This window comes from Meles meles, chromosome 10 (genome assembly GCF_922984935.1).
Source record: "Meles meles chromosome 10, mMelMel3.1 paternal haplotype, whole genome shotgun sequence".
Taxonomy (NCBI): Eukaryota; Metazoa; Chordata; class Mammalia; order Carnivora; family Mustelidae; genus Meles; species Meles meles.
Genome location: NC_060075.1, coordinates 53,204,599 through 53,220,097, shown reverse-complemented (window position 1 = coordinate 53,220,097; position 15,499 = coordinate 53,204,599). Strand labels below are relative to the sequence as shown.

At 37.0% G+C, this 15,499-nt stretch overlaps 1 protein-coding gene across 4 annotated transcripts in view; it reads left to right on the top strand.

Annotated features, from left to right (window-relative positions):
- Positions 1 to 14,690, top strand: part of KLHL7 (kelch like family member 7) — a 78,701-nt gene extending 64,011 nt beyond the window's left edge. For all 4 annotated transcript variants that reach the window (XM_046021358.1, XM_046021356.1, XM_046021357.1 and 1 more), the window contains 4 exons: positions 2,510 to 2,750; positions 6,779 to 6,980; positions 12,223 to 12,320; positions 13,257 to 14,690. In XM_046021358.1, coding sequence (XP_045877314.1) covers positions 2,510 to 2,750; positions 6,779 to 6,980; positions 12,223 to 12,320; positions 13,257 to 13,540 — 825 coding nt within the window. In that variant the 3' untranslated portion in view covers positions 13,541 to 14,690. The remainder of the gene's footprint in view (positions 1 to 2,509; positions 2,751 to 6,778; positions 6,981 to 12,222; positions 12,321 to 13,256) is intronic.
- The last annotated feature ends 809 nt before the right edge of the window (positions 14,691 to 15,499 follow it).

Here is a 15,499-nt window from a genome sequence, read left to right as displayed (position 1 = left end):
GGGATCATGCCCTGTAGAGTATAGTAATTATTTTCTCTCATCTTTTTTCATTCTATGATATGCAACTCTAAGAAAACAAATTTTAAAAATAATTTTCCCCAGGGGGTGCCTGGGTGGCTCAGTCGGTTAAGCGTCTGCCTTCGGCTCAGGTATGATCTCAGGGTCTTGGGATGGACCCCAGCGTCAGGCTCCCTGCTCAACGGTGAGTCTGCTTCTCCCTCTGCCCCTCCCCCGAGCTCATGCTCACTTGTGCGCTCTCTCCCTCTCTCTCTCCCTCTCATTTTCAAATAAATAAAATATTAAAATAATAATATTCCCGAGTTTTTTGGTACCCATTGAGGAAAACAAACTTTGAGGAAAATGTTATATTTATCCTGTAGTTTTGTGTGCCTGCCAGTAGGTATACCACTGAGCAACCCAGGGGGACACATAGATCCTAATTTGAAAATAAAACAAGGATTAAGACTCTCGTTTTTCTGGCCACCCAGAAAGCAGAATGTTTATCATCGCTAGGAGCTGACACCTTGAGGTGTTCCACATGAGGGGTTCTTCTTTTTCCTGAGACCATTCCTCATGTTCCGTGATGCTTAATCTCATCTGATGAATGCCTGAAACACTGGACGCTAGTGTGATAGCTATCCATCAGATTTTCCCAGAGGGAACTCAGCATTAATAATCACACACACACACTGCTTTGCTCAATGAGATCAGGAATTGTTTGGATTTCTCTTTGAAATTCTCAGATATTTTCAGATATTTTCAGAAAGCAGCAGGAACACTGTAGCTTCCTTGTTCAAAAACAGGGGAGGATCCAAGATACTGTAGCTTTGGGAGAAATCCCCCCATACCTTTACATAGAAGAAGGTCCTTGGACATACCAGACGTAGTGAGGAAGTGAAATGATCCCATGAACTGCTCTTGTTGTGAAGTACTGATACATGCTCATTTCTAATCATCAGGAAGAAAAAAGTGGGTTTCCAGACTGGTTAAAACAGATTACTCAAATATTTCATAGTAAATATCACAGCTTTAAGAGTCCTGCTGAATAAACTGGCTCAACTGAATATTTTTTAAAAATTTAGTATCACAGAAGTCTACAAAATATCTTCTAGCTTTAGACATCAGTAGGATAACAGCAGTTTAAGCTTCATATTACCCAATGATTTTTTTAAAATATTTTATTTATTGCTTTAGAGAGTGCACATATGTGTGAGCTAGGGGAGGGGCAGAGGGAGAGAAAGAATCTCAAGCAATCTCCTCACCTGTGGAGCTCAACTCAGGGCCCGATCCCACAACCCAAGATCATGACCTGACCTGAAATCAAGAGTCTGCGCCTAACCAACTGAGCCACCCAGGCACACTGCCAGTGATTCTTTATATCATTCTGTATATCTGGCAGGAAAGGAATGGGTATGTTTATATTTGGGTTTTTATTGTTGTTCTTGGTTTTTTGTTTTTTGTTTTTTTTTGAGAGCGAGAGAGAGCACAAGCAAGGGGAAAGGGCAGAGACGGGGAGAAGCAGGCTCCACGCTGAGCAGGAATCCCAACGCGAGGCTCAGTTACAGGACCCTGAGATCATGACCTAAGCTGAAGGTAGACACTCAACGAACTGAGCCACCCAGGTGCTCTTGTTCTTATTTGTAAAGATCTATTTATTTGAGAGAACATGTGTGTGCAGAGGGAGGGGCAGAGAGAATCTCAGGCAGACTCCCCACTGAGCACAAAGCCCCACACCCAGCTCTATCCCACAACCCCAACCAAGGTCATGACCTGAGCTGAAATCAAGAATCAGACATACAGGGGGCACCAAGGTGGCTCAGTGGGTTAAAGCCTCTGCCTTGGGCTCAGGTTGTGATTCTGAGGTCCTGGGATCAAGCCCCGCATCCGGCTCTCTGCTCAGCAGGAAGCCTGCTTCCTCCTCTCTGTCTCTGCCTGCCTCTCTGCCTGCTTGTGATGTCTGTCTGTCAAATAAATAAAATCTTAAAAAAAAAAAAAAAAAAAAAAGAATCAGACATTCAGGGGAGCTACCCTGGCGCCCCTATTTACATTTGTTTTGTTTTGTTTTGTTTTGTTTTGTTTTGTTTTTTAAAGATTTTATCCTAGGACCCTGGGATCATGACCTGAGCCGAAGGCAGAGGCTTTAACACACTGAGCCACCCAGGCGCCCCCCCATTTACATTTGAAAGAAGTTTTTTTTTCTAAATTACAAAGCTACTTATTTTAGAATTTTCTTGTGTTATCATCCTTAATAACAGTAGGAATAGAAGACTGGTGGTAGTGATACATCCAAATGTATTAGAGTTTAATCTGGAGCCAGAAAACACCCAACGCAGTCACCAACATTCTGAAGAAATCACAAAAGATTAAATTAGATCATGTCTCAAGCCAAACTCTATGTATTCTAGCAAACATACTCATGTATTTTGTATTTTCTCAACTATATCTTTGCCTCATTTGTGTCAATTATATTTTTGCATTACTGACCACTTCCTGTCCTTTCTGGTTACAGGATTATAGCTGGACAGACATCCGCTGCCCCTTTGAAAAACGAAGAGATGCAGCATGTGTATTTTGGGACAATGTAGTATACATTTTGGGTGGCTCTCAGCTTTTCCCCATAAAACGAATGGATTGCTATAATGTTGTGAAGGATAGCTGGTATTCCAAACTGGGCCCTCCGACACCTCGAGACAGCCTTGCCGCCTGTGCAGCAGAAGGCAAAATTTACACATCTGGAGGTTCCGAAGTTGGTAAGGACTTAACTCGGTATTTTTGTCTGGGGAAGGTGTTTTACCAAGTGTTCCTTGGCTTTCATATTTACATAAACAATTGGTGTTGTCTTTTTGACTTTTTTTTTTTAAGATTTTATTTATTTGACAGACAGAGATCACAAGTAGACAGAGAGGCAGGCAGAGAGAGATAGGGGAAGCAGACTCCCCAGCTGAGCAAAGTGCAGGGCTCAATCCCAGGACCCTGGGATCATGACCTGCCCCGAAGGCAGAGGCTTTCACCCACTGAGCCACCCAGGCGCCCCTTTTTGACATAATTTAAATACATATTTGTCACATAGATCCCATTTTCCTGAAGGTTTACCTTTTTTATGAATCATTTTATAAGAACTTCAGGTTCCTAGATTATATTAATTGTCCCTTTTTTTCTCACTCTGGATTTTAGTTCTATCTAGATTAATTTCATTTTTTTAAATATTTTCTTTTTATTTATTTGTGAGTGAGACAAAATGAGCAGGGGAGGAGAAGGGCAGAGAGAGAAAGAGAAGCAGACTCCCCGCTGAACAGAGAACCCAACATGGGGCTCAGTCCCAGGACCTTGGGATCATGACCTGAGCCAAAGGCAGACATTTGACTGACTGAGCCACCTTGGTGCCCCTAGATTAATTTTAGGTACATAATATTATTTGCTTTAAAGATTTCAGAGTTTGGCTCACTGACAGACCCTTTAAAATCTATTACATTCACATGTTTTAAATCTGTTATACCTTATTACCTGTTCTTTATTTGTATCAGAGAAAAGTAAGAATCATATTTCTCATTTGCATTTATTCTTTAACTATTTAATATAAAGGCTGGGAGTGCTGTTTTATGCTTATTGATCAGAACAGGGTATGGATTTGGGTGTAAAAAAATCTTTGTCATTGATGGGTAATTTGTTAGTGTCCAGTGGTGGTCTTTTTCTAAATGGATATTCTAGGTGCAGACTAGATGCCTAATAGCTTTCACCTTTTCAAATAATTTCTTTAGTTAAATAATGGACTTATAAAGAAAACTAGGAAGACCCAAGTAAACCTGAGGTGTGGAATTCAAATGTCAATTTTCTTTGATGATTTTTATATAAGGCCAAAGAATGTTTTACTTTTGGTCAGCATATTTATCTGTTAAGTTTTTCTCCCCCACAAGATGTCAAAAGAATATCAGAAAAATTAAAGATATTTTAAAATGTGACTTAAGAAATTACCTTTTCCCCCCTTTAAAAACATTTTTTAGAGAACGTCTAATACAGCATATTTCAAATACAATAAATCCTAAAGATAATAGAACTGTACTGTAGAAACACTTTTTGTAGAAATTAAAGTAGATAACTTTATATCTTCAGCAGTTACTAAGTCAGTTTTTTACTTAAATAATATTTCTCAAGTCTGCCGTACAGTGTGTATTTCCTCTTAGCACCAACAGAATCTACCAAATTGAAAATGTTCTGAGAGTTTAAAAAAAAAAAAAAAAAAGTTAAGGGAGACCATTGCTTCTTCCATTTGTTACTCCCTGAACTTTGTTTTCTGTAGACCTTGACTGTGATGGAGAATCTTAAGAGTGTTGTTGTTTTTAAGTATTATCGAGAAGTCCAGGAGTGGGAGATGAGATACAGTTAGGTTAAATTTTAACTTCTTGGGACACCTGGGTGGCTCAGTGGGTTAAGCCTCTGCCTTCGGCTCAGTTCACGATCTTGGGTGCTGGGATCAAGCCCCGCATCAGGCTCCCCGCTCAGCAGGGAGCCTGCTTCCCCCTCTCTTTCTCTGCCTGCCTCTCTGCCTACTTGTGATCTCTCTGTCAAATAAATAAATAAAATCTTTAAAAAAATTTTTTTTAATTTTTTAAAAAGTTTTTATTTAAATCCTAGTTAGCATACAGTGTAATATTAGTTTCTGGTATACAGTTTAGTCATTCAACACTTCATGCAACACCCAGTGCTCATCACAGCAAAACAATGAGATTTTTTCTGATTATAATTTCAAATGTGAAAAAGCCAGAAGATTTAAGAAAAAGTTGAAATATTTTAAAAATGAAACAGCAATGTCTAGTCTAGTGGTCTTAATGGGTGTGTGTGTGTGTATTTGTGTGTGTGTGTATCTCTCCACATATAAATAATCCTAATGCTTTTAAAATCATACATATATACGTGTTTATATATATATTGTGTCATACTATATAAAATTTTCCTTTTTTTTAATAATTTTTTTAATAAACATATAATGTATTATTAACCCCAGGGGTACAGGTCTGTGAATCTCCGGGTTTACAGATTTCACAGCACTCACCATAACACATACCCTCCCCAATGTCTATAACCCCACCACCCCCTCTTTACCCCCCTCTCCCCGGCAACCCTCAGTTTGTTTTGTGAGATTAAGAGTCTCTTATGATTTGTCTCCCTTCCAATCCCATCTTGTTTCATTTATTCTCTTCCTACACCCCAAACCCCCCACGTTGCATCTCCACTTCCTCATACCAGGAAGATCATATGATAGTTGTCTTTCTCTGACTGACTTATTTCGCTAAGCATAATACCCTCTAGTTCCATCCACATCATTGCAAAAGGCAAGATTTCACTTCTTTTGATGACTGCATAGTATTCCATTGTATGTGTATGTATGTGTGTGTGTATATATATATAGATAGATAGATAGATATAGATATTCTTTATCCATTTGTCTGTTGATGGACATCTAGATTCTTTCCATAGTTTGGCTATCGTGGACATTGCTGCTATAAACATTCAGATGCACTTGCCCCTTCGGATCACTACGTTTGTATCTTTAGGGTAAATACCCAGTAGCGCAATTGCTGGGTCGTAGGGTAGCTCTATTTTCAACTTTTTGAGGAACCTCCATGCTGTTTTCCAGAGTGGTTGCACCAGCTTGCATTCCCACCAACAGTGTAGGAGGGTTCCCCTTTCTCTGCATCCTCGCCAGCATCTGTCATTTCCTGACTTGTTAATTTTAGCCATTCTGACTGGTATGAGGTGGTATCTCATTGTGGTTTTGATTTGTATTTCCCTGATGCCAAGTGATGTGGAGCACTTTTTCATGTGTCTCTTGGCCATCTGGATGTCTTCTTTGCAGAAATGTCTGTTCTTGTCTTCTGGCCATTTCTTGATTTGATTATTTGTTCTTTGGGTGTTGAGTTAGCTAAGCTCTTTATAGATTTTGGATACTTTATCTGATATGTCCTTTCCAAATATCTTCTCCCATTCTGTCAGTTGTCTTTTGGTTTTGTTAACTGTTTCCTTTGCTGTGCAAAAGCTAAAAAAAAAATTTTTTTAACTTCTTTTTTCTTGGGAAGGAAAAAAGTACTTGTTGCTTTATTAGTATCATTTCTAAAACTCTTTATTGAGCCCCTATAATGTACAGAAGTTATAAGACAGGATGTATATGTTTTGCTGTTTAAGTGTGTAATCAAAGCACACCAGAGACATACAGTGATACCTTGAGAGTATAGTCCCAATTGGGTCAGCATGAATGACTTCAGAGCTTACTCACACAGCCACTGAGAGTAGTCAGGAAAAATAGTTTTATTAATGGTGCAGTGATTATTATTGAATGTTAAATGATAAACCTGAGCATATTATCAGATAGTAGTTTTCAGGGTTTAAAGTATGGATTTACCATCTATAAGTAGCTATCCTTTTCTCCTCTATAAGGATTTAAAGTTTAAATAATTACCATCATGCCTAACTGGGTGTAAAGACATAAATAATGTTACTTAATTTTTCTTCTGAAATCAAACCAATTTCTTTTCCTAAAGTTAGTTACCAATAAATCTCTCCAGCTCATCCCTTTTAAAAATATTTTTCTGAGATCTGTACAAACAGGGTTAGCTTTTTCTTCAGCTATTCCTCCATTTTGCTGTTATTGTTAATTAAGTTCAGAAAAGACTACAACTTTAAATTCTTCCCTCCAGTAAGTAATGACCAGCTCTACTGTCAGCTCCCTCCCAACCCACACATACGCTAAGAGAAGCCTGATGGAGCCTTTCTTCTTTTACAGGAAACTCAGCTCTGTATTTATTTGAGTGCTACGACACGAGAACCGAAAGCTGGCACACTAAGCCCAGCATGCTGACTCAGCGCTGCAGCCACGGCATGGTGGAAGCCAATGGCCTGATCTATGTTTGTGGCGGAAGTTTAGGGAACAATGTTTCTGGGCGAGTGCTGAATTCCTGTGAGGTTTATGATCCTGCCACAGAAACGTATGTATCATTTAAAATTCTTATTTTAGGGGCACCTGGGTGGCTCAGTGGATTAAAGCCTCTGCCTTCGGCTCAAGTCATGATTCCAGGGTCCTGGGATCGAGCCCCGCATTGGGCTCTCTGCTCAGCGGGGAGCCTGCTTCCTTCTCTATCTCTGCCTGCCTCTCTGCTTACTAATCTCTGTCTGTCAAATAAATAAAATCTTTTAAAAAAATAAAATTCTTATTTTAAAATCATGTGGGACTAGACGTGTTCTTAACTCAGTGAAAGTATGCTGTGTATAATTTGTCTTTCAAGTAATTTCTTTATATCTAAGTGTTTGTAAACTTCTGTGTAGGAGTGTGTGGGAATAACCTTATGCATAACTTATTAAAACTATACTGTGTATAAACCAAAAAAAAAAAAAAAAAGCCTTATTTCACAGTTAATTGTATTCTATAAGCTCAGAGGAAGAAGATTGCAAAAAGCAGAAGGACCCCAACAGAGGAATTTAGTTCTTGTATTAAAAATGTGTACACACTTCTGAATGAGCTACGTTCGGAACATGTTTATATCCTGGACCTTTCCTCTGTACTTTAAGAAATGGCTTGACCTTAATATACTCTGTGGGAGCTCATCTCTTTCTGTTCCTGTTTGTGCAGTAATTGCCTTTGAATGAGACAAGTCTGACTAATTCATCAAATTCATAAAATATTTTTTGTTTGAGGTCAGGAAAGGTAGAGGAAATGGGGGAAGAATATTTGGTCAGTAGTAAATTTGCCTTTTTGGGTTTTTTTAAGAATTTATTTATTTGAGAGAAATAGTGTGAGTACAAGCCAGGGGAGAGGAAGAGGGAGAGAGAGAAGCAGGCTCCCCACTGAGAAGGGAGCCCGATGTGGGGCTTGATCCCAGAACCCTGGGATCATGACCTGAGCTGAAGTTAGTTGCTTAACCAACTGAGCCACCCAGATGCCCTGTATATTTGCCTTTAATTGGAAACATTATGTATTGATTAGTGTCATTAATAAATCATATCCCTAAGTAAAATGTCTTAATTCTGAGCTCATACTTATGAAAGTATGTTTAGATATATATTTATTCATTATTATTCTTTTTTTTTTTTTAAGATTTTATTTATTTATTTGACAGAGAGAGAGATCACAAGTAGGCAGAGAGGCAGGCAGAGAGAGAGGAGGAAGCAGGCTCCCCGCGAAGCAGAGAGCCCAATGTGGGGCTCGATCCCAGGACCCTGAGATCACGACCCGAGCCGAAGGCAGCGGCTTAATCCACTGAGCCACCCAGGCACCCCCTCATTATTATTCTTAAATCTGAGAAATAAATAACTGCTTTTTAAAAGGCAAAATGCTAAAGAAATGGCTAGCCAGCTTTTCTGACCTTGTAATTAATGGTGGAACCTATTCAGTATAGCCAGAGGCAATGTGCCAGTTACTGAAGGGGTGGGGGGTGGTAAGTGCAGTGACATTAAACTAATAAGGGAATGACCACAAGTCATATCCCAGTCAACCTTTTGTTGATACTCAGAACATCCAAAGAGATTTGATAAGAAAAGTTATTTATTGATTTGAAAGGATTGTTCTTCCTTTACCAGCAAAAATTATTGGGTAAATATGTTCAACTTAAATGTTAAGTCAAAGAACTGCACCAAAAGTCTTATGCTTAAGTTTTATATTTAGGAAATATTGCCAGATTACAAAACATAGAAGTCTTCCACTCTAGCTATTGTTTTTTTTTTTTTAATGAAAAGTAAGAATTTAATTATAAAATATGATTAACCATGTGCAATTATTTATGCTTCCCATCTATTTTTAAAGGATTTAAAATAAATAACTCCTCTCCCAAACAAAACTGTAGTTACAGTTGTTCTTTTCTCATTTCTTTGTTCAGCTGGTTACCAGTATTAGAAATAAAATTGAAAACAACTTATTATGAAACTTCCCTTTTGTTAAAGTTTTGAGACTAGAGATGCTTGGGTGGCTGAGTGGGGTATGCCTCCAAACTCTTGATTTCAGCTAAGTCACAATCTCAGGGTCATGAGATCCAGCTTCACATTGGGCCCCAGGCTCAGCAAGTGGTGGGCTGGAGATTCTCCTTCTGCCCCTCCCCCCATTCCATCTCTCCCTCTCTCCTTCTCTAAAATAAATAAATTTTTTTTCAACTGTTGAGACTAGAAAATCTCTTTGAGATCATCAGATTGACTACTTCTCAGTGTTTTTCAAAAAGTATCTTTGTACTTGCCAGGGAACTCTGGGGATACCCCTTATCTCATTCTGTCATCCATCATTTGAGCTGTCTGCCCATCTTGTCCCAAACTATAAGAGGGGTGTGTGTGCAACTCTCTTCCCTCCTATATCAGTCTCTACTTTACCTCCCAGACAACTGTGCTTAAAAAGTATTGCAGCATACTAACTGGAAAACTAATCTGATTATCCTGCTTCCTAATTATTTTTTCATTTCTAAAAAATCTCTTAACGTAGAACCCATAACAGATAAACTCCAAGATTCTAAATTTTGAGATCTTCATTCAGGCACTATGAGTGCAAGTCAATATATTCTTATTCATAGTAGCAGAGAAAAAATATGAAGGAATTCTGCAACCTCAATATTTTTTTAAAATTAGGTGGCTGTGTTCAGTTTAGGGAATATCTTAAAACTCAAACAAGTTAACATTTTTTTTGTACATATTAGGCTTATGTGTGAGACTTGAATATTCTATATTCTCTTCAGTACCCTTAAATTTTCCTAAGTGAAAAGCTAGTGTGACTATAATTACCCAGATCTTAAATGAAGTTATGAGCTACAATGATTTCCCTTTTATAGTATGTGATCTATCCAAGTTATTTTTTGTAAGAATTCTTTCCGATTTTTACAGTTTTCCTAAGTGTTTTGTAACTACAGTGGATTAATTGGAAGCTAAGAATTGAAGCCTTACGGAAATAATGTGACAGAGTTTCTGCAGTCAGAATTTTAAGAAGAGCTTCTAAACACGAAAGTTCAGGTTGGAGAGAGCAAACCTAGTACATACTCTCCACGTGAAGTTACAGGAAGAAGAAAGTGTATGTTGTGAAACTTCTAACTTTAAACCTTCAGGAGGCTTAGCTACACAGATCTTTCTCCACTTACAATGAGGTTACATCCTGAGAAACCCATTGTCATTTGAAAATACTGTTACCTTGAAAATGGCATTTAATACAACTGACCTACTAAACATCATAGTTTAGCCTAACCTACCTTAAACATGCTCAGAACATTTACATTAGCCTGCAGTTGGGCAAAATCATCTTAACACAAAAACTGTTTTGTAATAAAGTGTTGAATATCTCATGTAATAGATCAACTACTGTACTGAAAGTGGAAAACAATGACTGTATGGGTACAGAATGGTTGTAAGTGTATCAGTTCTTCACCCTTGTGATCCATGGCTGACTGGGAGCTGCGGCTCACTGCTGCTGTCCAGCATCAAGAGAGAGTATCACATAGCTGGCCTAGGAAAAGATCAAAATTCAAAATGTCAAGTACAGTTTCTACTGCATATATTTCACTTTTGCATTATCATAAAGTCAGAAAATCCTAAGTTGAACCATTGTAAGTGAAGGACTACCCTACATAAAAAATATGCTCTTATTTTATATCATGGACATGTGTAGAGAAGAAAGGAGTATATATTTTGAATTTTTCCAAGTCAGATACTATGTTTAATATACTTTGACAGCTCTCCACATGCAACTTACTGCATAGAGAGGCAGTGGAGGGCCAATACTGGCTCCCACCTCTGAGCTGTATGCGGTCTTTTCACCTGGAAGAGCATGGGTGTTTACCCTGGGGGGAAATAAAGGAACATCGTTGCCCATCTCACCTTATAGAGTGCTCTGAAAATCAATGTGGCATCTGTCAAACCACTTTTAAAACAAAACAATTTTATGAATATAAGGCAACAAAACAGTTGTTGATATTTCAGAATCATTATGTCCTAATTATATTTTGCAAAGTTAAATTTAGTAAATTATTTAAAAGAAAAGATATAAATAAACATATTAAAATGTTACACTTATAAAAATAAAATAAAAAAAAATTTTTTTAAAGTTACACTTATGTCAGATTACCCTTTTGTTGTTACTTGGATACTTTTGGTTTATGTTAGCTATTAAGACACAAGCCTGTGTGCCAGTACCACCTTCACAGTCACAAACTTCAGTTGTGTGTGTGGGGAGTGTATGCAAAAGAAGGAATTGAGTCTCACAGGAAAAAAATAATAGTTGTCTATGTATATGAGGCTCCTACCTCTGAATTAATATTCTTCAACACTTGCGTCCACATTTATGTTCTCAATCTTTTTTTTTAAAAGATTTTATTTATTTATTTATTTGACACAGAGAGAGCACAAATGGGGAACAGCAGGCAGAGGCAGAGGGAGAAGCAGGCGCTGAGCAGGGAGTCTGATGGCAGGGTTCGATCCCAGGACCCTGAGATCATGACCTGAGCCAGAGGCAGATGCTTTAACGACTGAGCCACCCAGGCACCCCTCAATCTCATTATTTATAGTCGTGGCCATGAACATAACAACATGCTAATAAGTTATTAAATTTGACAGAATGACAGTACTTTTGTTACTTACGAATAGTAACAGATACTACTAATTTCTGATTGCTAGAGCCCAATGTTAAATTTGTGTTTGATTCATACATAAATACTAATTAAAACCACATGTAATGGGTGCTTGGATGACTCAGTTGTTTAAGCGACTGCCTTTGGCTCAGGTCATGCTCCTAGAGTCCTAGGATCCAGGTCTGCATCGCCTACCTGCTCAGCAGGGTGTCTGCTTCTCCCTCTGACTCTCCCCCTCATACTCTCTCTCTCAAGTAAATAAAATCTTAAACAAAAACATACGTGATAATATTAGTATTTTATATTTTCTTAAGTATCCTCCCTTTCTTTTTTGTTACCATTTTAACAAGTTACTGTGAACTAGGAAATGGATTTCTTCCAAAGATGTGTTAGTCTCCAAGTATTTTCTGTTTCTCATATTCTGTTGGAGTCAAAAGGAATATAATCCCCGTTTACCTCACCTATAAATAAATTACCCAAAACCATATTAAACTTTTGTCTTCTAGCCTTTCAGATATGTGTTTGTGTGTGGGTGTGAACACATGTGAGTACTAAATGAGCACATAACAGACCTTTCTTATAAAGTAGTTTGCGTATTTCCCGCGAACAAGTACTCTAAAAGCTTTCTCTCATTTTTCAGATGGACTGAGCTGTGTCCAATGATTGAGGCCAGGAAGAATCATGGACTGGTATTTGTAAAAGACAAGATATTTGCTGTAGGTGGTCAGAATGGCTTGGGTATGTGACATTAAATCACTGTTCAACTTCCCCAATGAGTTTGCTGATACCTCCTTCTCATAAATCTTTGAAACATTTCTTAAAATCTAAATACAGGCATTTATCACATACATTATTATGTTTATAGTTTCTGAGAACTAATATATTTTATGAAACATTACAGTATATTTAACATCCCTGTAATGGCCATCAGTCATTGTGACAGTCTCAGCTTCACACATTTCCAAACACCCCCTGGGTAATAATGTCATACTAGCTAAAGAACTATTAAGTGACAGAAACATTTGAGTTTTTACAAACTTTAAATACAACTTTTATGAGTTGTATACAGGCCTTAAATGACAAAGTTTCCTTACCACTTTTAAACATTTCATGAAAATACCAATATTACTATTTTTAAATTAGTAAATTTGATTATTTTCTTAATTTGTAGTAAAAAATCTGAAATTATTTCTTTAAATAATGGAGAATCTGGACTGAATCTATAGTCCACAAACCTCATTTTAGTACCTTTAAGCATTATTTAAGTATAAGAAAGAAATACTTTCTTCCTTTCTCTTATATCTGGCCATTGCTGTTTTCCGTAAACTGCTAAAAGATAAATGGCAGAAGGATTAAAAACTTGAATAATTATAGTCAAAGTTAATCAGAAGGAAAATCCACTGATTTGTTTACCTTCCCAGAACAGATAGAACATTTATAATTTTGTAAAATAAACATACATATTTAGGTTTCAAGTAAAAGTTAAGTTAAATTTTTATTGTGTTAAAGTAAAAAGAATAGATGATAGCTATATGGGTATTCATTGTAAGATTCATAACTGTTGCATATTTGAAAATGTTCATAATACAATGTTGGGAAGATCCAAAGAATTATTACCTTAAGAGATCTTAGAATCATTAATGTAGTTGTTCATGTTATTTTATTCTTTTGAAGGTGGTCTGGACAACGTGGAATATTATGATATTAAATTAAATGAATGGAAGATGGTCTCACCAATGCCATGGAAGGGTGTAACAGTGAAGTGTGCAGCAGTTGGCTCTATAGTTTATGTCTTGGCTGGTTTTCAAGGTGTGGGTCGATTAGGACACATCCTTGAATATAATACTGAGACAGACAAATGGGTCGCCAACTCCAAAGTCCGAGCTTTTCCAGTAACAAGTTGTTTAATATGTGTTGTTGATACTTGTGGAGCAAATGAAGAAACACTTGAAACATGAAAAGTGAATGGACTTCAAGGTTTATCGGAGACTCAAAAATATGGCCACCAGTGCTTTGTTCCAAGAGTTCGGTTACAAAGTTTTAGTTTGGTGTTTTGTTTTTTTAAAGGAAATTTCAAGTAAAGTAAGATCGCTATGAAATAGATATTTCTTTTATATGCATTTCCTTAATTCAAAGACCATATTTTAGCTGGCCACTTAACCAAGACATATCTAGCAAGAAAACTTGAAAAATCATAAGCATTTGATGAAAATATGAATTCTTGAATGAATTTTACATTTGAAACTATGATTATGTCAGAGTGGGGGATTGGCTCATCAGTGAAGCAGTCTCATCTTAGCTCTAGATTCTATTTTCATACATCATAGAAGTGCTATGTAGTTAGGTCTGTTTGTTTCTGTTCAGTCGAGAACTAAGAAATAGTATGAATTGTAAGTCAAGACAGGCAACTCTGATGAAGCATCTTAGTCTCACCTAATTTTGCTTGTCTTCATTTGTTCCATATAGTGCCAAATTTATTTCATTTTAAAAGCAAGCAAGAGTGAGTCAAGGTGTACACCTGTTCTCTCACAGAACTTCATAAACACATTTTGGGCTTAAATGTACCCAAGTCCTCATGAAATATATTCAGTCCAATTAAATATATTCCATCTTTCAAACACAAAATGTCAAGCTTAGCACCCTCATTAATTTATAGTACTATTTTACCCAGTGATTTAAAAAATGATTATGCCTTTTCAGTCCTCACTGTTAAATAAAATAAAATCATAGTAAGAATGATTAGCAAAAGATAAAGCTATTTATAGCTATCTTCTAGGTTACTAGAATAGCACTGATAATTATACAGTATCAATGTTGACTTTGAACTTCTTATGGATTAAAAAGATACATGATTTCTTTTCCTTAGTGGACACATCAGAGAAATTTGACCCAGTTATCTCCTAAAAGTTTTGTAATAATTTGAGTTAAATGTTTGTCATCTCGTATTATTTGCTTTTATCTGGTCAATAAATCTTTCACAAACCCAACTACTCATTTCTTTCCTAGTAATGTTTGCCCTTTTACATTACAGAATGTATGGAATGAGCCATGTAAAGCTGTCACCATCAGTGTTTTTATCCAATAATATTAAATATTTTTTAAAATAGACTGCTAAGTTTTATTCATCCTTCATTTCAAATGTGTTAGGCAGTGGTTATTTTTAAAATTTGTGAAGCTGTATTTCTATTTTAATTTTCATTGCTTTATTTGTATGGGGTTATAATCTTAAATCCTAAAAATGTGTAAATGAAAAAGATTATAAATATAAAGTATAATGATAGGGGCGCCTGCATTGCACAGTCAGGTTAATAAGCATCCGACTGTTGGTTTCAGCTAAGGTCGTGATCTCAGGGTTGTTAAGATCAGCCCTGTGTGGAGCTCCTCTTCTGCCTAAGACTCTCTCTCCCTTTCCTTTTTCCCCTTTCCCCTATGCTTGCACATATGCACTCTCTAGAAAATAAATAAATCTTTTTAAAAAGCATAATGATATATTTTTATTTAGAGTTCTTTATGCATGTAACAGCTTTATTGAAATGTAAATCACATACAATTCACCCATTTAAAGTGTATATCATTCAGTGGTCTTCAGTACATTCACAGAGTTGTGCAATCATCATCACAATTTTGGAACATTTCCCATCACCACGGAAGTAAAGTCATACTCACTAGCAGTCACTCCCCGCTTTCCCCTGTATTAATTTCCTGTGGCTTCTGTAATGAATTGCCACAAAGTTGGTGACTTAAGACAACAGAAACTTATTCCTTCACAACTCAGGAAGCCAGAAGTCCTAAATCAGGGTGTCAGCAGGGTTGCTTCCTTCTGGAGTTCGGAGGCAAAAACTGCCCACTTGCCCCCTAGCTTCTGGTGGTTGCTGGCAGTCCTTGACATTCATTGACATAATTGTGCCACTTCACTC